A 22,730-nucleotide genomic window follows, 5' to 3' on the forward strand; every position below is an offset into this window, starting at 1 on the left:
GAATGTTGGCCAGTACCCAAATTGCCCATTTATTGTACCATTAGCTAATGTGTCAAGCCTCACAAATCTTAGTGACCCCTGGGTCTATGGGAATCATAGCAACATTCTGTTGGGAAATGGTGTAAAAGGACAGAAGGCGAATTTGTCCCTTTTGACAATTTCAAGGTTTCCTGGTGTTACCCAAACTGTAGCTGCCCTGCAGAAGTCTGTGTACCAACCTCAGGTACTTTGTGACTTGTCAGCAGGAATCTACTGGGTAAGAGGAACATGGGCAGGTAAATTCCTTCTTCCATGATAGGATGGAACCTGTACACTGGCCTATGATTTTCCAGCAGGGTTCCATCAATTAACCCCCACCTCAGCACAATTGGGGTGTGTGTGTGCAGTGACAGAAGGGGATTGGTTTCCTGCAATAATGCTCCCTAACCTAGGAGTAGCCTGATCCTGGATTTCTAAGGGAATGGAGGGCTTAGCTAACAGCACTTAGAAGGCCATAATTGGACTCCAGACAGAAATAGATTCTTTGGGGGAAATGGTTTTAGAGCATCAATTAGACTGTATCAATCAGACTTGTGCTTTCTATGTTAATGAAAGCAGAGAAATAGAGAGGCAAATAAGATATGGGAAGTAGGGGCTCAGCTCAGAACATGGAGAAATGGAAGGATCCAGGGGTGTAGGAAAGGGGGGGCATCATGGAGGGGGGTGACAAATTATCAAGGAACAATTACTGCCCTACTAAAGGTAAGGTAAAGGGACCCCTGACCATTAGGTCCAGTCGTGACTGACTCTGGGGTTGCGGTGCTCATCTCGCTTTATTGGCCGGCGTTTGTCCGCAGACAGCTTCTGGGTCATGTGGCCAGCATGACTAAGCCGCTTCTGGCGAACCAGAGCAGCACACGGAAATGCCGTTTACCTTCCTGCTGGAGCTGTACCTATTTATTTACTTGCAATTTGTGCTTTCAAACTGCTAGGTTGGCAGGAGCTGGGACTGAACAACGAGAGCTCACCCCGTCATGGGGATTTGAACCGCTGACCTTTTGATCGGCAAGTCCTAGGCTCTGTGGTTTAACCCACAGCGCCACCCGGTGGTTCATAAAAAACTTTTTTTTCAAAATGCCTGTTCTAAAGGTCTTATCTTACTACACTAGGGATTATATAGCTACATATGAAATTTCATGCATATCAGTTAATATCTTGACCCTCTTCCACAAAAATAGCTGTTTACTTGGCCATTTTCCTATGTCGTGAAGGCTGAAATTTCAGCAAAGCACGTGACTTTCCTAGACTCTTTTCTTCTTTAGGCAAGCATACCTAGATGCTTAGGAAGTTGAAGTAATTTTTATCTTAATTTTTTACCTTTGTATGTTTTAAAGTAAGATTGTTAATTTTTCTTGATTTTACTGCTGTGGTGTTTTTTTGTTTTGGTAAACCACTTTGCAGGTTTTTTAAAATAAATTTTATTAACTAAATAAGCAATAAATATAAATAAAATAGCACAAACCAAAACACAATCCATCCTGTAGATTTAAGTATCTGTCCATAGTCGCCTACTTGTTATCAGAGGCTCAGAATTCACATTCCTTTGTAAGAAAATATGAAATAATGTAAAACCATTTTTGCAGACAAAAATAAATATATATCAAGGGGGGGGGGAGTGACAAGAAATTTTCCGCACAGGGTACCACCTGACCAGTTGGGCTTCATGGTGGAAGTCTCCCTGGTCAGAGCTCCCAACTGCAAAATGAGTTAAAATACTATTAGCAAGCATAACAATAGGGCTGTAGCTATTCCTTGTTCTTTATACAGTATCTGCTTTCCCCTGTTGTTGCAATACTGTTCTCGCTTCCTGCCTCAATCCCCTCAGCTTCCACTGGTCCAGGTAATGACACTGGAACATCTTCTAGGTGAAGGAACCTATCCAGGTACAAGTTGGCTTCTGTTCCTGCCTCTTCTCTTTTGTTGTGCCAAGAGTAGCTGGCAATGTCCTCCAGTGGCTGGCGGGAAGCAGAGCTGGAAATAAAGCCTAGTGTGCAGCGAAAGGAAACCTTGGAACCACAGTGGGGGGATCGGAAGTCATATTAGATCAAGCGAAGGGTGAACTCAATTTTGGTATGCAAGAAGTGTAAATCGTCTTTAGTTTGCTTTTGGAATGCCTTGTGTTGATTACTATATATTGTTTGATTTGGTCTTTTTTTGTTTTGTAATGTTTTTTTATATTTGGAAACCAGTAAAGCATAAAAAAAGCACCCGGTGGAACGCCCTCCCACAACAACTATCTGACTTTTAGAAGACATCTGAAGGCAGCTCTGCTTAGGGAAGTTTTTAATGTTGGATGTTTTATTGTGTTTTTAATATCCTGTTGGAAGCTGCCCAGAGTGGGGAGGGCGAGGCCTGGAGTGGTGGGCAGGCGGACAGACGGGCCTGCTGGGCTGTGGCCTTGCTCCGTGTTTCCTTGGGTGGTGGTTGTTCTGTGTGCCTTTATTTTTAGGTCTCATTATGATTACAGAGGTACCTCAGGTTACGGTAAGTACTTAATTCATTCCAGAGGTCCGTTCTTAACCTGAAACTGTTCTTAACCTGAAGCACCACTTTAGCTAATGGGGCCTCCTGCTGCTGCCACGCCGCCAGAGCACGATTTCTGTTCTCATCCTGAAGCAAAGTTCTTAACCTGAAGCACTATTTCTGGGTTAGCGGAGTTTGTAACCTGAAGCGTCTGTAACCCGAGGTACCACTGTACATGGAAATTGTCTTGTGTACTTTGTGTTCTATTTATTGCCCATCTCTCTTGTAGTTGCAATGGGGCAGCTCTTGAGGCCTGGAGCACTTTTCCCTGTGGAAAGGCGGCATACGAAGAGGATGAAGATGACGCCGCCTGCATTTTCAGGCCGAGGTTCTGGGATGCAGGGCAGCAGCAGGTCAGCCTAAAGCGCCGCAGCTGCACCTTCGCCTTGGCCCTGAGGACTCCAACTCCCAGCATCCTCCGGCGCCCGCCCTGCCTTGGCCCCTCCCGGCCTCCCTCCGGGCCTCGGGCGCGCAGAGCCGGCAGGCCGCCCGGCGGGGCCATGACGCAAGGTGACGCTCCGGTGACGCGACTCCTCGGCGGCGCCCGACCCGGAAGCGGAAGAGGCGGGCTGCCTTGGCCTGTGTGGAGACGAGGCCGCCGGGCCCTGCCTGCCTGACGGAGTCTGCGAGGCGCGCGCCATGGGGCCGGTGAGTCGGCGGGGCCCGTCGCCTGCGGGGCCGAGGCGGGAGTCCGGCCGGGAGCGGGAGGCGCGGGGCCCGGCCGGGAGGAGAGGCCCGGAGGCGGCGGCGGGGGCGCGGGCCTGGCCGGGGCTGTGGCGCAGCCCGAGAGGGAGGGAGGCCGGGGCGCGCGCGGGCTTCGCCGAGGGGAGGGCGGGGGTTGGCCGGGCCGCTCCTCCTCCTCCTCCTCCTCCTCGGGAGTCCGGCGGCGCAGGGGGGCCGCGAGGGCGGCCGCGCACCGGCATCTCCTCCCAGCGCCTGCGAGGGAGGCCTCGCGGGAGCCTCCCGCCCCCCTCCGCCCGCCCCGACTTCCCCGGGGCTCCGTTGCTGTCCCCCGGCGGCGCCCCCGGAGCTTCCCTCGCTCGTTGGTCCCGTGTCCTCGCGGAGAACGGAAGGGCTTCGGTCGGCGCTGCCTTGGCCTCCCTCGGGCGCCGTCGGGGCCCGGCCTCTCCCTCGCCTCGCCGTGGCTCCCGTGGAAAGCCCTCCCTGGGGATCCCCTCGGGGACCCCATGTCTCTCCGCAGGGACTCCTCCGAGGCTCAGCTGCGCCCGCCTGGGGATCCCCTTCGCCCTGTTTAGGGCGGCTGCTCCGCCTCGCTCCCTCGCCCAGAGATCCCTTTCCCCCTCGAAACCCGCCGCGTCGCTCCGTCTGCCCGCACGTTCCTTAGGCGCGCTCCCTCCGCTTGGCAGTCGCTTTGTGGTGGACAGGAAGGAAACGCGACTGCTTAGATTTCGTTTCCCTAAGGAAGCAAGCGCATCTCTGCCAGACGCGCAATTCCTCTTAAATTTGCTAATAATTCATTCCATTGAATCCCTGCTCTAACTGTCCTAATACGTAGCTGTATTTTGAGAGAGAATATTGATGTTTGAAAGCTCATCAGCCAGACACCTTAATCAAGAGTACGGGCTGAGAGACTGGTGAGGAAAAACCTATACTGTACTGTGCTATTTTTGGATTATGTATGTGTTTTTTTTTAATAAAACCGCACTTTCGTAGCTCCTAGTGGAGTTCCCGTTTAAAGTCTTTCATACAAACCCCTGAAATTTGCCGTATTTCAATAGTGAAACAAAATTAGCCAGTATACATGTTATATGTACCCTATCTGAATAGGTAGCATGGGAAAATGTCATGGTTTGTTAGCGATTACAAGATTGATTATAGCACATTGATTTCTGTAGTATGGGGAAACAAAAGTATGAGGCTTTGGGAGGGGTTTGTTTTTTTTTTACCCAGCCTAACCTACATCACAGGGTTGTGCAAAGACAAAATGGATAAGTGAGGGAATTATGTAAATGACACTGATTAAACTAAATTGTAAACAGCCAAACTTAGTATGGTTTGTTACTGTGGTAAAACATTTGCATGTAACTTGCGATGATAAGGGTATCATTCAGTCTCTAGTTTGCACTTCTGGGCGAGGGGGGGGGGACGCTAGTGCATTTTGGAAAAACCTAAGACCTGACATTCTGTTCTTCAGCAGGAGAAAACAAGGAAGTGCATACTCCTAAGTAGGTTAGTGGGATTGTGGAACTATTTCCTGATCAGACAAATTGAGTGAAATCTAATTGCAAGCTTGATTAGGGATGTCACTTGCATAAAAGCATGAACTGGGGTAGTATTAACTGCCACCTCCAAAATGTTCTTCTTGTTCACTGCATTTGAAATTTATTGGCAAAATGGTATTGTGATAGAGACGTGATTTACCTAAAAAAAGTACAACATAAAATGACTCATCAGCATCTTAAGTTGGGTGTAGAAGTGTAGCTTTGTGGTTGGTGGACTGTAAATAAATTATATTCTCATGGAAGAGTATCTCAGTAGAACCACCAGGGGAAACATGTATATATAATGAAATGTGTGCTATTTTTCTTCATAAATACCTCTTTATTACAGACACTTGTTCTTGGGGTACTTTATAATCAATTCCTATATTGCTTTGCTCAAAACTTGCTCTGAGGCATGTTAGATGACTTGTTTATAAGCTATTCTTTTTTATTTGTGAATTAAATAATTGCTCCTTTTTCTACAGTGGATCAAGTGTTAGCATAATTTTGCAAATACTCACATTGTAATAATTGGGAGAACCCTTATGTGAGATGTAATAATACTCTCTGAATACACTGTCAAATAGGGCCTGTGGGTCTGAGTCATGGTATATGTGTTCAGAAGGAGACTTAAAAACACAAAACAGTTGAACACAAAACAGTAGCTGGAAAGGGTTTTTTTAATTGCTCTGCTACACATGTTTTCTGTATTCAGATGAGTTCCTCTTTTACAAAACTATATGCAAATAAGAAATAAGACACCAATATTGAAGTACTTTAATGCTTTCTTGTGTATAACAGTGCAGCATAGGCTACTGGCTCTATTACCATGACTCCTTTTGATCTTACCAGTTCTTGTGCATCTTCTCCTCTCTTGGTTTCTTTATTTCATTTTACTTTTTTAAAGTTTCCATTTTTGTTTCTGAAGCATGGTGGATATTCCATCTGTTTCAGCTTTAAAAACATATGTTACTGGTTTACAAGAGCCAGTGTGGTGTAGTGGTTAAGAGCGGTAGTCTCGTAATCTGGGGAACCGAGTTCGTGTCTCCGCTCCTCCACATGCAGCTGCTGGGTGACCTTGGGCCAATCACACTTCTCTGAAGTCTCTCAGCCCCACTCACCTCACAGAGTATTTGTTGTGGGAGAGGAAGGGAAAGGAGAATGTTAGCCGCTTTGAGACTCCTTCGGGTAGTGATAAAGCAGGAGATCAAATCCAAACTCTTCAACCTCTTTTGGATCTGAATTGGGTTGATTACCTATTTAAATAAATATTGCTTAAATTATATGAGCTGTAATAGATTGATCAAATTTACATGGATGTGTGTTTAATAAAGTAATTGCACTGAAGAAGACACAAGCTTTGACTGTGGTGCAGTATAAATGGTCAATAGAAAATATATTCCATCTTCTGAGAGAGCACCTGCAGTTATTGTAAATAAAGACAAACCTCGGTTCTTGAATGTAATTCGTTCTGGAAGCCAGTTTGGCTTATGAAATGTTTGACAACTGAGGCACGGCTTCTGATTGGTTGCAGGAGCTTCCTGCACTTAAGCGGAAGCTGCATTCGGCTTCCAAAAAACGTTCGAAAACCAGAACATTTACTTCTGGGTTTTCGGCATTTGGGAGCTGAAACGTTCCAAAATGGAAGTGTTTGGGAGCCAAGGTTTGACTGTACTTTTTAAAAAATGAGCTTTTCTTAAATAAAAGGGGTTGCTCTATACCAGGGGCCAGCAAACTAAGGGCTGCGGGCCGGATCAGGCCCAATTGCCTTCAGGATCCGGCCCACGGACTGTCCGTGGATCGGCGTGGGGATTCTGTTCGTTCGGGCTGCGCCATCTCCCCCCCCCCCCGTGGCATTCCACCCCCCCCCACTGCGGCGGCACCTCCTCCCTCCTTCCTGGATTCTCCCTGCCCTGCCTAGAGGAGGAAGGGAGCTGGGCTGAGCTGAGCGCCATTTTAAGAACCCCCTATCTGGAGCCAGCCCTTTTGTGCCACTCATCTTCCCTCCGCTGCTGCCTCTGTCACTACTCTGGTGCTCCTGTGGGCCAGAGAGTGGAGCGGATGAGCTCGCTCTGCCTACCCACGAGAAGCAGAAGCAGCGGTGGTGGCGGCGGCAGCGGCAGCCCCTGGGAAGGTAAGCACTGGGGCTGGGGAGTGGGGAGGAGGACTACTTGCCCCCCTTGCCTCTTCTTCCAGCTCCCCCCCCCCCCCGGTGCTTATTCTCTGGCCCACCACAAGGTCTGAGGGACAGTGGACCGGCTGCTGCTAAAAAAAATTGCCGGCCCCTGCTCTATACTAATTGGCTGCAGGGCAAATGGAGGTGATGTAGCAGGGCCATTTGGGCCAACTCTCATGTGCAAAGGGGGGCCCCCTCAAATTTAGATAGCAATGTTACCTATCATAAACCCCTGTAAATACCAAATCAGTCCTGAAATTATGTACCTATAACATATTTTGTGGTTTCACATAATTTTTGCAGATGAACTGCTGTAGGATTTTTTCAGTCAAGTGATTTTTTACATAGGCTGGTACCTGACTAAGCGCATTCTTAACCATGTTTACTAAGGAGTGAGACTGCATTTACATGGGGCTTCTGTTCCGGGCCCCTGCGTGCGTACGTGAAATCATGTATAATGGGGAGCACCCTGGAGAGTCCTGGTGGCTCACGAGGAGAGAGCTCTTCAAGCTCTGGGGAGGGTCTCCTTGCAAGCCAGGAGGACTTTCCAGCATGCCCCCCCCCCCCATTTCTGGGATCCCAGTGCTGCACATATGTGCAAATAGAGTATGCACAAATGGGGATTTGCCTTCTAAATCAGTCATTCTATTACTACTAGTGGAAGTTTTGTAATTCTGTTCATTGATGTTAAAAGTCACATGCACGCCCATCGATGTCATTGTTCAAAACCCCCTCTTTATGTCAAACAACTTGAATGGTAAAGCGATCTTAGGCTGCTCCTCTTGTACAAGCTGATAAACCCCAAGTGTGAGCCCAATGCTAAAATTGGTTCAAAAATTAACAGCACAAAATTATGCATGTTTCCTGAGAAGTATGTCTCAGAGGACTTACTGTCTAGTATGTGTGTGCAGGATAGACTTGTATGCATATAACGGAGGCAAACTGACAATGGGCGATCTGTGTTCAGCTTCAAATTGGACAGGGACTGTGTGTGGAGATTATTCCTTTGCAGGAGGTTTGACTGGATGGTCCTTGGGATCCCTCCCAACTACAATTCTATGATTCAAACCAGTGTGCATATTGTCAGAGACACTTAGACTCTGACTCTTCATTGAACCCCCTTTGCATAAAATGTGTTCTGTCTTCCTTTGCAAATACTCTCTTGTTCTGGGTAGCCCATATACCCTTATGAAGTGTGAAAATGTGGGAAAAGGTGAGACTGGAACCTAATCTGGTTGGTGAACAGAACAGTGTACAGTGGTACCTCGGGTTACATACCCTTCAGGTTACGGGCTCTGCTAACCCAGAAATAGTACCCTGGGTTAAGAACTTTGCTTCAGGGTGAGAACAGAAATCGTGTGGTGGCGGTGCAGCGGCAGTGGGAGGCCCCATTAGTTAAAGTATCTCAGGTTAAGAACAGTTTCAGGTTAAGAATGGACCTCCAGAACAAATTAAGTTATTAACCTGAGGTACCACTGTATTGGTGGGGTGTCAACTGAGCAGCAAATCTCCTAATAATAATAATAATAATAATAATAATAATAATAATAATAATATCTTTATTGTCATTGCCCCCTCTCGGGGGCAATGGGGGAGGGAGCTAATTATCAGGACACTATTAGCTCCCTCCCCCATTAATGTAATGAAGAATGTCCTCTTTATATTATTCCAGGATGAACACTGTTGGTTAATAATGTTCTGTAATTTTCTGGTGCATTTAAAATGTGAAATTATATGTTCTCTCTTCTTCTTTTTTTTTAAAAAGCAGGCTGCACTGAGAAAAAAATGTAGTAAGCATCAAATATTATAAATAATAGAGAGATCCTTTCTGTAGAAAGTAGGAAGCAATATAGATATGACCACTTCTCTAACTTAACTGCATAGCCTGCTGTGTTCAAAAGGCATTAGATTGCATGTTAGGCTTAATATACATGGCCATGGTATTCATACTGTTCTACACAGTATCATGTGAGCTTGTACATGCAGTTCTGAAATCAGAGAAGTATTGCTCTGCTTCTAGTGTTGTTCCCCACCTGCTTTGGGGGCAGGAAAAAGAAAAACACACAGCACTCAGTTGTCTTAAATGACTTTCTGAATCCATAACCAAGAGTCTGAGATCACATAACTGGTGCCCCTTAAAAGAAATATCAGTCAAGCCTAGAGAAGGGTACCCTAAAATTGAATTCTGATTGTCTTCTGTATATTAAGTTTGGTTCTGGAGTCTTGCATTCCAGTCTAAGCCACAGTTGCCTTACATAGGCATCAAGCACATAGGATATTTTAATCTGTATTTTCTAAACAAGGGTTTGAAGTGTATGTTTATTCTTCCTAATGTACATGTTCTAGGGATAGTGCCTAAAGCCAAAATCGCATATAGTCAAAACACGTTAGGTACAATGGCGGGTGGAATGCCAAGGTTTTGTTTCTTGGATTTCTTTAATTTTTGTTTGAATTCCTCCAAGCACATAAAGCTGAATGTGCACAAGTTAAAGGTGTGTCAATTTTGAGTGTACTGTACTTCATCTCCCTTGTTAATATTCTAATGTTTAATGCTGGTCTCAAACATCCCAGAAGACGAAAGAAGTAGAAAGAAATACAAATAAATTAAATAGGAGTAATATCTATGTAGCTTAACATTTTTAAAACAACAGCATTGAATGCAGGTATAACTTGGTTATGATAGTAGTAGATAATCACTCCTCTGAAATGCAGTTTACAAGTGTTTTTGTGATAGGTTTAATATATGTTCATGGAATTTAGTGGAGGGTTTATTCAGGAGAGCTCTTCCTTCCTATACAGTGGTGCCCCGCAAGATGAATGCCTCGCAAGACGAAAAACTCGCTAGACGAAAGGGTTTTCCATTTTTTTAGTTGTTCCGCAAGACAAATTTCCCTATGGGCTTGCTTCGCAAGACGAAACGTCTTGCGAGTTCTTGCGAGTTTGTTTCCTTTTTCTTAAAGCCGCTAAGCCGCTAATAGCCGTGCTTCGCAAGATGAAAAAACCGCAAGACGAAGAGACTTGCGGAACAGATTAATTTCGTCTTGCGAGGCACCACTGTATCTGTATCCAGTAAGTGTTTAACTGTGGCATTTAATTGGTAATGTCTTATCTCTCACCTAGCCTTTGGTGAAGTGTCATTGCACACTTGTGGTATTCAGAATCAGAAACCTATTGGTTATTCTGATCTGTGAACAATTTGGGGCACTGTTTTTACATAATTTTTCATCTTGAGAAAATTTCTGCCTGTTCTTCCAGCTTCCATTCTAACTATATGAGCTCTGAGCTCTGTGTTCTGTTGAACTAATAATAGAAATATTAATTCTGCTTTATATTTTGCTAAAACTTATAAACAAATAAGAAATACAGCAAATACAAATACAGCAAATACAAATACAAATGCAGCAAAAATTATCTATCTATCTACATGTGACCTATGGTGGGGGGTTCTAACTCTGTATTTATAGCTTTTAAAAAACAAAATAGAGGGTGGTGGTGGTTTACTGATTTGTTAACTGAAAATCTGATAACCACTCTTCTGTTACTCTTGGTTGGCTTGCTAATTTGAATTTTGAACTTCACTCTATGACAGTGTGCCTAATGGGCTAAATAAATTATAAAATTCAAATCAACAGTTATTTTCCCACACCACTGAATTTCCACATCAGGCTGAAATTTTAACGTCTTAAGAGAGAGTGACTGGTTACCCAGTCAAGAAGACAAATTTTTGTAACACTTTAATTAGAATAGCAAGCTCTCTGTTACATAAAATAGAAGCTGTGTATCAAAAGATATTAACTAGCATGCATGGATACCTCCAGGACCAGGAAGGACCCTGAGCTGTGTGTGACATTTGTTTGGGTTTAGGCTAACTCCCCAAAGTTACAAGGCCTTTTAAGGGAAACAAGCTTTTACAAGATCCAAGAGGCTTACTTTTGTCTCAGAAAGGTGTCTCTACCTATGTTACGCTTAATGTCATTGTGTTTCTTGTTTTTTAAATATCTAGCAAGGGCAACAAGATTTTGTATTTTGCAGAAATAAGACATTTCTACCTTGTTCTGATGGCTGGCTACAAATGCTCTTGATTCTTGTATTGCAAGGGATTGGACTAGATGACCCTCAGGATCCCTTCAAACAATTCTATGATTCTAACTACAATTCTATGATTCTATGATTCTAACTACATAGAAACCCAATAGGTCTTATTTATTTAAAGCATCTATATACTGCTTAAAAGATAGCATTTCTAAGTAGAGTGCATTAAAATAAAACATATGGAGGATAAGACAAAGAAAACACCAAAAATCAAGCAGAAACCTGACTGCTACCCTAAAATGCCTTCTGGAATAAGGAAGTCTTTGTCATCCACTAGAAGTTAAACAAGGAGTTTGCTTCCCTCTGTTGGGAGGGAGGTCCACAGGCTTAGGCCTACAGCACTGAACACAGTTACCTGCCTGGTGCTACTAAATACTGTAATACCTCTGCGAACATCCACCCTGTCTAGCGTCCATTCCAGCGAATGTCCGTGGCAAATCCAGAAGTACCGGAACGGGTTACTTCCGGGTTTGCTGCTTGCGCATGCGCAGAAGCTCAAACCGCTCTAAAGTTGCAAAGCTGACGGAACCAGTGCTAAATGATCAATATGGAGGTTGCAACTTACCAGAAATGAAAACTAGGGCTGGGTGTCATATTGTTCAAAACCGGTTTGAAGTCTATCATTTTCTTCTTTGGCAATCACTCGTAGCCAAATAAGATTGTCTTCCATAAACACGGGTTTAACAGTGAGTCAATAATAATAATAATTTGTTTGTTTGTTTATACCCCACCCATCTGGTTGGGTTTTCCCAGCCACTCTGGGCAGCTTCCAACAAAATATTAAAAATACAATAAAACATCAAACATTAAAAACTTCCCTAAACAGGGCTGCCTTCAGATATTTTCTGAAAGTCAGATTGTTATTTATTTTCTTGACATCTGATGGGAGGGCGTTCCACAGGGCAGGCACCACTACCGAGAAGGCCCTCTGCGCGGTTCCCTGTAACCTCACATTTTATAGTGAGGAAACCGCTAAGGAAGGCCCTCGTAGCTGGACCTCGGTATCTGGGCAGAACGATGGGGGTGGAGACGCTCCTTCAGGTATACTGGGCCGAGGCCTTTTAGGGCTTTAAAGGTCAGCACCACCACTTCCAATTGTGAACAGAAACTTACTGGGAGCCAATGTAGGTCTTTCAGGACCATTGTTATGTGGTCTCGACAGCCACTCCCAGTCACCAGTCTAGCTGCCGCATTCTGGATTAGTTGTAGTTTCCGGGTCACCTTCAAAGGTAGTAGCTCCATGTAGAGTGCATTGCAATAGTCCAAGCGGGAGATTACCAGAGCATGCACCACTCTAGCGAGATAGTCCACGGGCAGCTAGATTCTCAGCCTGCATACCAGAAGGAGCTGGTAGACAGCTGCCCTGGACAGAGAATTGACCTTCACCTCCATGGACAGCTGTGAGTCCAAAATGACTCCCAGGCTGCACATGTGGTCCTTCAGGGGCACAGTTACCCCATTTAGGATCAGGGAGTCTTCCACATCTCCCTGTCCCCCCAAAAGAGTACTCATGTCTTTTTTAAAAATATTTTTTATTAACAGGCCAATCAAATCACATTAATTCCAAATCACATTAGTTCCAAATTACACAGCCAAATTTTTAAATTTTTGTTGGGGGTACCCATACTTCGTGCTCCGAAAGGGATCCAAACATCTCTCTTGCTGCTGCTTTGATGTACCTTCTCTTTGTTGTTTTCCTCATCTTCTTGTTGTTATCATATATTCCTTTCTTTGTGATCTCTGATAGTCTCCACAAGCGGGTTGAAAACAAACGTTGTTATATCCTGTGTGGATTTTGCACTCCTCCAAGAGCCATATCAAGATAGACAGACACCATTACCGCACCTCCGTGCAAAACATTCCCACAGTCTGTCCGTTGATTTCCACAGGCCTGCCAGTCTCTCATCAATTTTCTCAGGGGGCCCTGCCAGGTCCAACTCACATTCTGATATAGTAACAAGCCATGGTCCTCCTCCCCCTCGTCCTCCTGTAGGCAGGCCTGCCGTAACAAATCTCTTTTTATTGCTGCGTCACAAAGGACTTTCATTCCTTCCCGATCTTCCCACCAGCCATGTCTTTGATTAGTAATTTATTTCCACACAGTTCTTTAATCCTCCTGCTTGTGATCAGTAATTACAACGATTCTTTCCTTCTTGGGGGGGTTGTTGTTAGGTACTCACATAAGACAAAAAAAATAAAAGCCCCCCCCCTTTTCGGTTCCGCTACATACCGATCCTTTGATGAATCTTCTTCTTGATTTATTGTTAAATCCAGCCCGTCGCTTCCACTTCACAGAGATCCCTTTAATTAGCAGTCTTTACTCCCGATCTTCACTTGAAGTATGTGCATTTGCTTCTTTCTAATTGTTTATTTCGAGCTGCTGCAGCCAGTGCGCGATCAGAGACAGCGTCCGGGAGAGCCGGACCCACACAAGGGCTTTGTGCCTAGTGCCCTCACCCCCTTCTTTCGAATCCGGGGGTGATTTATGGCCATAGCAGGCAAGGCAGTGTTCCCCATTTCCTTGGGGCAACAAGGGAGGCTGCATACTCCCATATCAGCCTCTTAATTACCTCGTGTGGGCCGGAGAGATGGTATTGTCGGCCATCTTCCAATGCGCCCCTAGCGGTCCCCCCAAGAGTACTCATGTCTTGTCAGGATTCAACCTCAATCTGTTAGCCGCCATCCATCCTCCAACTGCCTCCAGACAGTCACACTGGATCTTCACACATCCTTCCACAGTGGGGACATAGGATTCTGAACAACATGACCAGTCCAACGAAGTTAATGTTGAAGAATCATTGCTTTCACACTGGTATATTGTGATACTGTTTTCATAATTTTTGACCTGGAAATATATTCTGAATCAGTGTGTGAAAGAGAGAAAGAGAGAGAGAGAATGCAAAATTCATGATGTGGGGGAAAATTTGAAGCCAGCCAATGCCTCTACCTGGCTCCATCCTTATTTTAGACATGATATATCAGTATATCACATTGTTAGCTGGCTTCTATCACGAAGTTGAAAACCAGACATCTCCCAGCCCTGCTGTTAGCCTCTGCATAGCTCTATCCTTATTTCGGACATCGTGATATATCAGTACATCACTGTGTTTAGCTGGGAATATATAGTGATGTTGAAAAACAGATATTGTGCAGCCCTAATGAAAACCATTGATCATGAGCATAGTTTAAGCTGTTGATTATAGGTGTACCAATGCTGTTGATTATGGGTTATCAATCTGACACAGCCATTCTATTCCCCCCAGCTCTTCTTCCCCTCCCAACAGGCAGCATTCTGTGGCTACTAAGTGTTCTCCGTCCTCATTGGGCTGTTGTTGCTTTTTTAATTTTTAAAGTTAGTATTAATGCAAACCATAGGATCCCTTTATGTCTGCTGATGCTGCCATCTTGTGCATGGCTACATAAGTGGTGGTAGTCAGAAAATTCGGCTGGAATTAGCGTCCAGGATAATGATACTCCAATCCATTGGCCAGGTGGTGTTGTGTTTCGCTGTAGAGTGGGAAAGGCGCTAAGTCCATAAGAAGAGCCTGCAGGAATGGGTCAGCTGCTTGGTCTCACAGTAGCCAGCCAGATAGATGCTTGCAGGGAAACTCGCAAATAGGATTCAAGCACAAGTGTTTGAATGTTTCAAGAGTTGTCATATATCTTCTCTCCATTGATTAATGAGGGCCATAGATTTGGATCAATATCAGTCTTTTAGCCATAGTGAGGGTGCAGAGAATCCATTTACATTGACAAGTTGTCAAATTCCATATAGTAGGTAAATACTTTAGAATATTATTATCCTGTGATAGTATACTATATTTATACAATATAGTACTTTCTCCGCAAACTTCATAAGGATTAGATCAGGCTTCCTCAAACTCGGCCCTCCAGATGTTTTTGGCCTACAACTCCCATGATCCCTAGGTAGGAGGACCAGTGGTCAGGGATGATGGGAATTGTAGTCTCAAAACATCTGGAGGGCTGAGTTTCAGGAAGCCTGGATTAGATGTTGCATATGTTTCAAAGAAGCATTATCCTTATTTCATCTCTAACAGCATGTTGTCTTAGTTCCTTTCTGTACAAATGTTATGAAGTCCAATAAACTCTAAATCTTTTCTGTTGTATAAGATACAATTTAAAATCAATTGACAACTTTGCTACTGAAACTATAACATTCACCCATATAGAAGCCTCCAATTCTTTATTTCATTTGTTTCTCCGAGTCTGCATATCAAATTGAATTGTTGATACCAAGCAGGGCTTTTTTTCAGGGAGAACTCGCCGGAACTCAGTTCTGGCACCTCTATGGTGGGTGCAAGTGCCATTCTAAGAGAAAGAGGGAGCTATTCATGGTGAGTTCCTGCACCTCTTTTCTCATAAAAATAGCACTGATAACAAGTATCTATAAAAGATAGCCACTGGCTTTTTAGTCTCATAGGATTTAGCCAATTGTTCTAATGTCTGTGGATGCCCAGGAGTTCTAGCGTTGCAAGTGTTAGAAACTGAGATATAAAAGCTAGGAGCCAAATGGCATATGAAACCTAGCTTTCAGTCGCCACGACAGTACCATATTTTTCGCCCCATAAGGCGCACTGGCCCATACGGTGCACCTCGTTATCCCCCCCCCCCAGCCGCCGAGCTTCCCCTGACCCCAGCCCCCAGAACAGGCTGCTATCCGCAAGCCTTGCGAGCTTTGCGGACATCTGCCCGAAAGGCTTGCGAGCTCGGCGGGAACTCCCGCCGGGCTCCCAAGGCTTGCGGATAGCTTTCTGAAGCCTGGAGAGCGAGAGGGGTCGCTCTCAAGGCTTCAGCGAAAGCCTGCATTCACCCCATAGCACGCACACACATTTCCCCTTCATTTTTGGAGGGGGAAAAGTGCGTCCTATAGGGCGAAAAATACTTTGTCTCGGCGCGTTTATTTTTACACTATTACAACACAATTGAAGACAAGATGGGGGATTTAGCTGAAGATGGAATAAATGCTGTGCACAAAAGAAAAGTTCTTTTAAAATAAAAAATCAAGTGAAAAAGTAGTCTAGGAGAAATGTGACTGCAGTTTCATTCTAGGAAAACTAAAAACCAATCCTCTTTTACTTAAATAGAGTTGGTAGTTTGCCAAAACCTGTTTTTATAAATTTGCAAACAACTTTGCATAGATAATTTAATCAGTTCTTTTTGCAATTTGTGTTATTTGGAGGGTTGCAACCAGCCATAGCACAGAGCACAGTGGGGCTCAAGTTTAGGCATGAATAGGACAGTAGCATCCAGTGAACTTCATGGCTGAGTGGGGATTTGAACCCTGGTCTCACAGATCCTAGTCCTGCAGACACTAACCACTCACTGGGAAGAACCTTTTTCTTTCAGTTTGCAAAGTCACAACTTCTGTGATAGGTGGAGCTGCCAGTGAGGGGCATTGTCTCATTCTGTCCATTCATGCCCACATCATGTGATTCTTTTCAGTTCTAATGCTTCTATTTCTGTAAAGGAAAGCACTTCCCGGTAAATGGTGCAGGAGCACTCACACAGAGACTGTGAACTCATAACTGCTGCCTCCCATGTTGTGTTTGCTGTGTTAGCAGCAGCACAGTGACATCTCTGGGACACAAGCCAGGGCAGGGTGTATGGAGGCCCTGTCATCCAAGGGTCCAGCCGCCTCCATAATTTGGTGCTACTGCATTACCATCTGAATCTACATAATGGGTTGAATCCAGAGTTTCTTAACTGGAGTTCTCCTTGTGGAATAGGACACTTGGGGTTTGGTAGCCCCTGAAGAAGGTTGGGGGGACGCTAGAATAGAGTCAGTGCAGAAGGCTAAAGGTAGCATAGCTGCCAGTCTCTCCTCCCTGCCCCTCTTCTATCCCTAGAATTGGATCCATCATAAATGAGTAGGTGGCAAGTTGGTATTTTAACTGCTTTTTATTGGAGTTGTGATAAACTACTGAATAGAGGAGGGTCAGGATAACCAAGTATTAAATGATTCTCATTCAGGAGTTGTTTTCAGCTTTTTTTAAAAAAAAGAAATAGATAAAACTAGGCTTTTAAAATGGTCAGTTGCTTAGCTGCTTGCAGCTAATAAAAAATATTCCTAGGTAGCCAAGCAAAGAAATTTAGTAAACAGAATGTTGGTTTGCTTCATGCTGCTCAGTAACTGTTATTTAATGCTGCCCATTTGAGTACTCTTAAGTTGCATGAATAAATATTGGTGTGTGTAATGCCAGTTTGAGAGTCTCTCTCCTTTTTGTTTTGTCTTTATAAAGTAGTCATGAACAGATAGATTATACCTTGGGATATTTGTGTAGACCATAATCTTATCACTTACCCTACTATCCAAATTCATGTTTACTTTCAGTTTGATTATTGAGTGAATTGAGAGTAAGCCCGTGAGTAAGTCCATCTGACTTGCTACTAAAATGCCTTGGAATTGTGTATCGTTGTACAAATTGTAGGCTGTAATTCACAAACTGTTTCAAATCAGATGAGCTAATGCGATTTAAATCCAGCTATTCTGATTTCACTGGTTTGTGTTCAACTGATAATATGGTGATTAGTACATTGAGGAAAGAATATCTGACCACCACTGGGGAGACACGATTTTAAAATAGCCAGACATACTTGCAAATGTTCCAGGACATCTTTCCATTTGGTATTATAGCAAATATGTTACAGCTTTATATTAGTTACTGGTGAAATTAAGTGGACAATTGAATAAACATCTTTTCTCTTCCTCTGCAGGGTTTCTCGTGAGTCAGTGTCAGCCGGCATCTGCAAAGAGCATCTCTTCTGAGCGACTGTGGCAGAACTTGGAATGTTGGTTTGTTTCTGCCTCTGATGGAGGAATAACCAGATTTCTCATTCCTGCACTGAAAGACTTCACAGGAGATACAAAATGTCATCAAATCGGAGTCAGAACCCACATGGACTTAAACAAATTGGTCTTGACCAGATATGGGATGACCTTAGAGCTGGAATTCAGCAAGTTTATACAAGGCAAAGTATGGCAAAGTCCAGATATATGGAACTCTACACGTATCCTAACACATTTCTGAACAATCAACTACTAATCTTACTGTTGATGTAGAATTATTCTACATGGGCAACTTTAGTTGTTCACTTATGATGATACAATTTAATTAGTTTTTTCCAATCAGGCCTTGAATGCCCAGGATCTCAGTATTTGGGTGGAGAGAGAGAAAGGATGTTTGACTTCACTTGAACCTCTGGTTTGTGTTTAGGTTCACTTTTTGCCCTAGGAACTTAAATGAGAGACTCGGAGGCTGTTTGGCAAAACCAGAGTCTTCGGCTCACTTTTGATATTCTGTAAAAAAAAGTTGTTAAATGACAAAAGTAGCAGGACAAAAAAATTCCTTCCAGTAGCACCTTAAAGACCAACTAAGTTAGTTCCTGGTATGAGCTTTCGTGTGCATGCACACTTCTTCAGATACATGCACACGAAAGCTCATACCAAGAACTAACTTAGTTGGTCTTTAAGGTGCTACTGGAAGGAATTTTTTTTGTTTTGACTATGGCAGACCAACACGGCTACCTATCTGTAACTAAAAGTAGCAGAGTTATCCTCTTTGGTATAAATGTCATCCTAAATTATTCTGTCCTTGTTATGCCATGTTGCTGCCGAGTTCATGTAGGTAGGAATGGTTGTTGCGAGATGACATTGCGAGATGACAATGCTCTGATGACAACTTTGTGAGTAAGCAATCCAAATATTTTACACCAGCCGCCTCCATTTTTACTTTTATGTAAGAAGGAATGGTGTTTACCAGAGAGCAAAAGCTCTATGCTTCACGGAGTTTTACAATCTAAATATAAAAAACACACACCTTAAAATAAAATTTAATATTGAATTGAAATTCCCTATTTGTGTTGCAATATTATTACTAGAATTCCAAATAGTAACAAAGCTGATTAAAGATAAAAAGAAGTTGTCAAATACTTAAAGGATATTCATATTTGAAATCTGAACTTCTTGGTGCAGATATTGAGGATTTTTATTATAAGCAGGCAAAATCTGTTGAAACTTAATTCGTATTTGACAGCCTGATTTTATGCATATTTACTCAGATGCAAGTTCCACTGAGTAAATAATGTGCATAGGACTTTGTCCTTAGAGCAGTGTTTCCCAACCTTGGGCCTCCAGCTGTTTTTGGACTACAACTCCCATCATCCCTAGCTAGCAAGACCAGTGGTCAGGAATGATGGGAATTGTAGTTCAAAAACAGCTGGAGGCCCAAGGTTGGGAAACACTGCCTTAGAGGATTATCAGGTACATATTACTAATGTTCTATCTAGTTTGTAATTGGACAGTGTTAAATTTAGGATAATCGGCATCTTGAACCAGAGTTGGAGTTCCAATATGTGCTGCGTTTTGGCACAAATCAACATTTATAGGACTCCTTGGAATTTCTGACTTAGCTGCAGTGTACTTCATTGCTACACTGCAGATAGATTACATGTTCTGTTGTTTTGAATCTATCCTTGTGATACTAGGATTGTTTTGTTTTTAAACCAGTCCTTGTGACATTAGCTGAGGCAGAACAGATGGCAGAAGACTGTAAACATCAGTTGCACAAGTAATTGATTTGGATATTTAATATAGAAAATTTTATAAGAGCAGTATTCTGATAGATTACTTGGAAGTAAATTTTGGACATTCTATTTACATGGTTACACTAGAAGATAGGGAGAAGCTGACAGTTTTGGAGCAACTTCCCAGCCATCATTTTCCAGTTTCTGTCTTAAGCATCTTAGCATTTAGATAGAAAATGCCTTGAGCAGTTTTTGTGTGAATGGTGCATGTAAAGTTATAATGGATTGGCTGATTTGCTTGCTACTTTTTATTCAGCTTCTAGGTGATTTCCTACATGCTTAATCTTTTTGTATTTTCCTTACTGGGTAGCTGGCTAACTGAAAACCACTTATCAGGTTATTTACATATTAATCCTTCAATCCGTGGTTTTGTTCACATGGCAGGCATGGCAAAAATTAGCTTAATGTTGGTTACAGTAGGAATGATTGTTGAGTAGTGTGGGATTGTTGTATAGCGATGATTTTGAACTACAGAACTACTTCAGTGTGATCAAAGGGTCTTTTAGACTTTTTCACCTGTCCTCCATGCCAAATGACTACAGTCTGTTGTCAGAATTACAGCGTCTTTCCATAAGAGCGAATCAAATATTTGGGGGAAAGTATATTGAAACTTTCTCTGATCATCTGTTTCCATTTATATTTAAGCCCTTTGCCATAGTGGCGTGGGTAGGGTTTGGAAGAAACAAAGTTTATTTTTGAGTCCCAGCGACACCTTCCCCTGAATTAGGTCACATCTCTTGAGCATGCATTGGCTCTGGACTTACGTGGAGGAATGATGGCGGACTATGATGACTGCTGGTGCTCCCATTGGTACAAATAGTTATGCAGTGATTTAAAAGTAATCATGGTATAAATCTTGGTTACCAAACTCCATTTTGAAATAAGGGAGGTCAGGGATCAACTTCATCACACCAGAGACAAGAAGTTTTCAGGGATGGAAGAACATCTTGAGTGAGGAACTTTCATTGGGCCCACACATGGCATAATTCAGGGCACCAGGTCAGCAAAACCACATTCTTTTGATTATTTCAAGACTGGAATTAAGCACAACTTGGATTTTCTATCTGCCACTTGATTGGCACGCAGAAAGCAAACAGACTGCTGGAGGGTGAAAAAGTACTAATCAGCCGGCTAAGGAACAGACTCAAAGGCTTATTTTAGTTACTGGTGACTACAAAAGATGATAACAGATGAGAAATTGGTATAAAATCTTTATATTAACTGTGATTCTCTGGTTGGGGTGGTAATGATTGCAAAAGTGAAGCTGCAGCTAATCAGTGGGGATTGGAATGCTGGCTTGAAGAGACAGGCCCAAATTTCTAGAAGCAGAGACTGCCAAGGGGGAGATGAACAGCACCCAGTATGGCAAAGATACTGATGAATGCTTCATCGATTGTTGGTTTCATATGTTAGATGAACAGCTGATAGAACTCGAGAGATGTGCAGAGTGGTAAATGCACTTCCAGCAGAGAAACAGCGGGTTAAAGAACGCACAGGACCTGTGGGAAAAGATCTTGACCTAGGCCTGCCTGAACTTGAGAAGACAAAGGCAAGGTGGGTAACAGCAGGCGTTGAAACTGAGTGAATACCCATAGAGCTCTCTGCAGGACTGAAGCAGACACAGAATGCTGTTGGGATGCTGGAAGAGATGAATGGAATCGGAGACACTAAGAAACAACGAGATTGCAGAGACAGAGCTGAGAGAGAGAGAGAGGGGGCCTTGTGTACAAGCTGAAGTGAAGAAGAAAAAGCCTCCAAACTCTTTGTGAATGAAAAAAATGGGGGCGTGTGTGACTTTTATTATCTAAGATGGAGAAGAATGGCCAACAGGCAATGGGGCTGGAATACATGGAATTGGGTTCAATTTAATGATGACCCAAGAAGTAAATAATTACAGACTATTATGTTGTTTAGATTTGTTGGAACCCGTGGAAGGAAATTCCTCCTATTGGATCAGAGAAGGATTATGTTTGATATTTAATAATAACAAGAAGAGCCTCTCTGGACTTTTTGGGTGGAAAAAGGAATGAATGATTTTGAGATGTCTGGGGCTGAAATTAGGAGAACACTGACTAGCAGAGTGAGAAACAGCTGGATATTATCTTGAAACACAGCTAGATGTTATTTTGGAGTGCGCGTTTTGAAAATTTTGAATCATCTTCAAACTCAAAACTGACAGATGGAGAATCGGAAGTCCTTCTGATTTCTTTATAATTATTTTTCTTTTTCATTAACTCTATATGTTCCATGAAGGATGGATGATGAAAAGCCCTACATGAGAGGCAGGGTATAGAGGATCTCCCACGGTGGGAGGCTGTGGGAAGAGGGGGAAGTGCCCAGGGGGAGCTGGGAGGGCTTGACCTACCTTTGTGTGGATTAAGAGTAAAGATATAACCTTGATAGAGGGTTTTGTATTTTACTTTCTTCACACACACACACACACACACACACACACACACACTGTAACCTGCCTCAGTAGAATCCTGGGAACTGTGGTTTGTTAAGGGTGCTGGGAACTGTAGTTCTGGCAGATGTAAACTGCAGTTTCCAAGATTCTTTGGGGAAAGCCATGTGCTTTAAATATGTTGTAAATGTATTGTATGACTAGGACCCTATATCCAAAGAGGACATATAATGTTCTCTTAATTGAGAGTAAAAATGGCATTGGCTGTTACAGCTAGTTCTTTCCCCCACCTTCAGCAATGTTGTTTTGCTGTCCCATGTTTTACTTTCCTGGGGTTTTCTGTTAGTTCTGTTGGCTTCTATTTAGGTAAACGTATTCACTGACTCTTCTCAGTACATGTAAATTTATTGTTTCTTCTAAGATAAATTAAAGTTGGTCAACAAAGCTGAGACTGTGTTCAAATCCATAGTATGTAGAGAACTGTCTTTGTGATTCGGAACTGGAAGGTAACTTATCATTGATGTAGTTAAAAGCAAAAGTAATTATCCTCAACGGATGTTCATTTTATTTCTTTCTCCAAAAAAGAAGGTAAGGCAGGTTTTCCATACATCCTATTTCCATAGCTCTCTTGCTGTTAGAAAACATGCCCCAACCAACCAATCTAAGTCTG

At 43.2% G+C, this 22,730-nt stretch overlaps 1 protein-coding gene across 3 annotated transcripts in view; it reads left to right on the plus strand.

Annotated features, from left to right (window-relative positions):
* The first annotated feature begins 3,077 nt into the window (after positions 1-3,077).
* The window catches only part of CUL1 (cullin 1), a 45,793-nt gene continuing 26,140 nt past the window's right edge, over positions 3,078-22,730 (plus strand). Inside the window, exons 1-3 of one of the 3 annotated variants that reach the window (XM_077916563.1) lie at positions 3,114-3,210; positions 15,327-15,407; positions 17,788-18,081. In XM_077916563.1, the coding sequence (XP_077772689.1) occupies positions 17,942-18,081 (140 nt within the window). In that variant the 5' untranslated portion in view covers positions 3,114-3,210; positions 15,327-15,407; positions 17,788-17,941. Of the gene's footprint in view, positions 3,211-3,932; positions 4,158-15,326; positions 15,408-17,787; positions 18,082-22,730 lie in introns of those variants that run through there. The other 2 variants (XM_028751618.2, XM_028751620.2) reach the window with 2 other exon arrangements.

The sequence above is a fragment of the Podarcis muralis genome, chromosome 12 (assembly GCF_964188315.1).
Source record: "Podarcis muralis chromosome 12, rPodMur119.hap1.1, whole genome shotgun sequence".
NCBI classification, from domain to species: Eukaryota; Metazoa; Chordata; class Lepidosauria; order Squamata; family Lacertidae; genus Podarcis; species Podarcis muralis.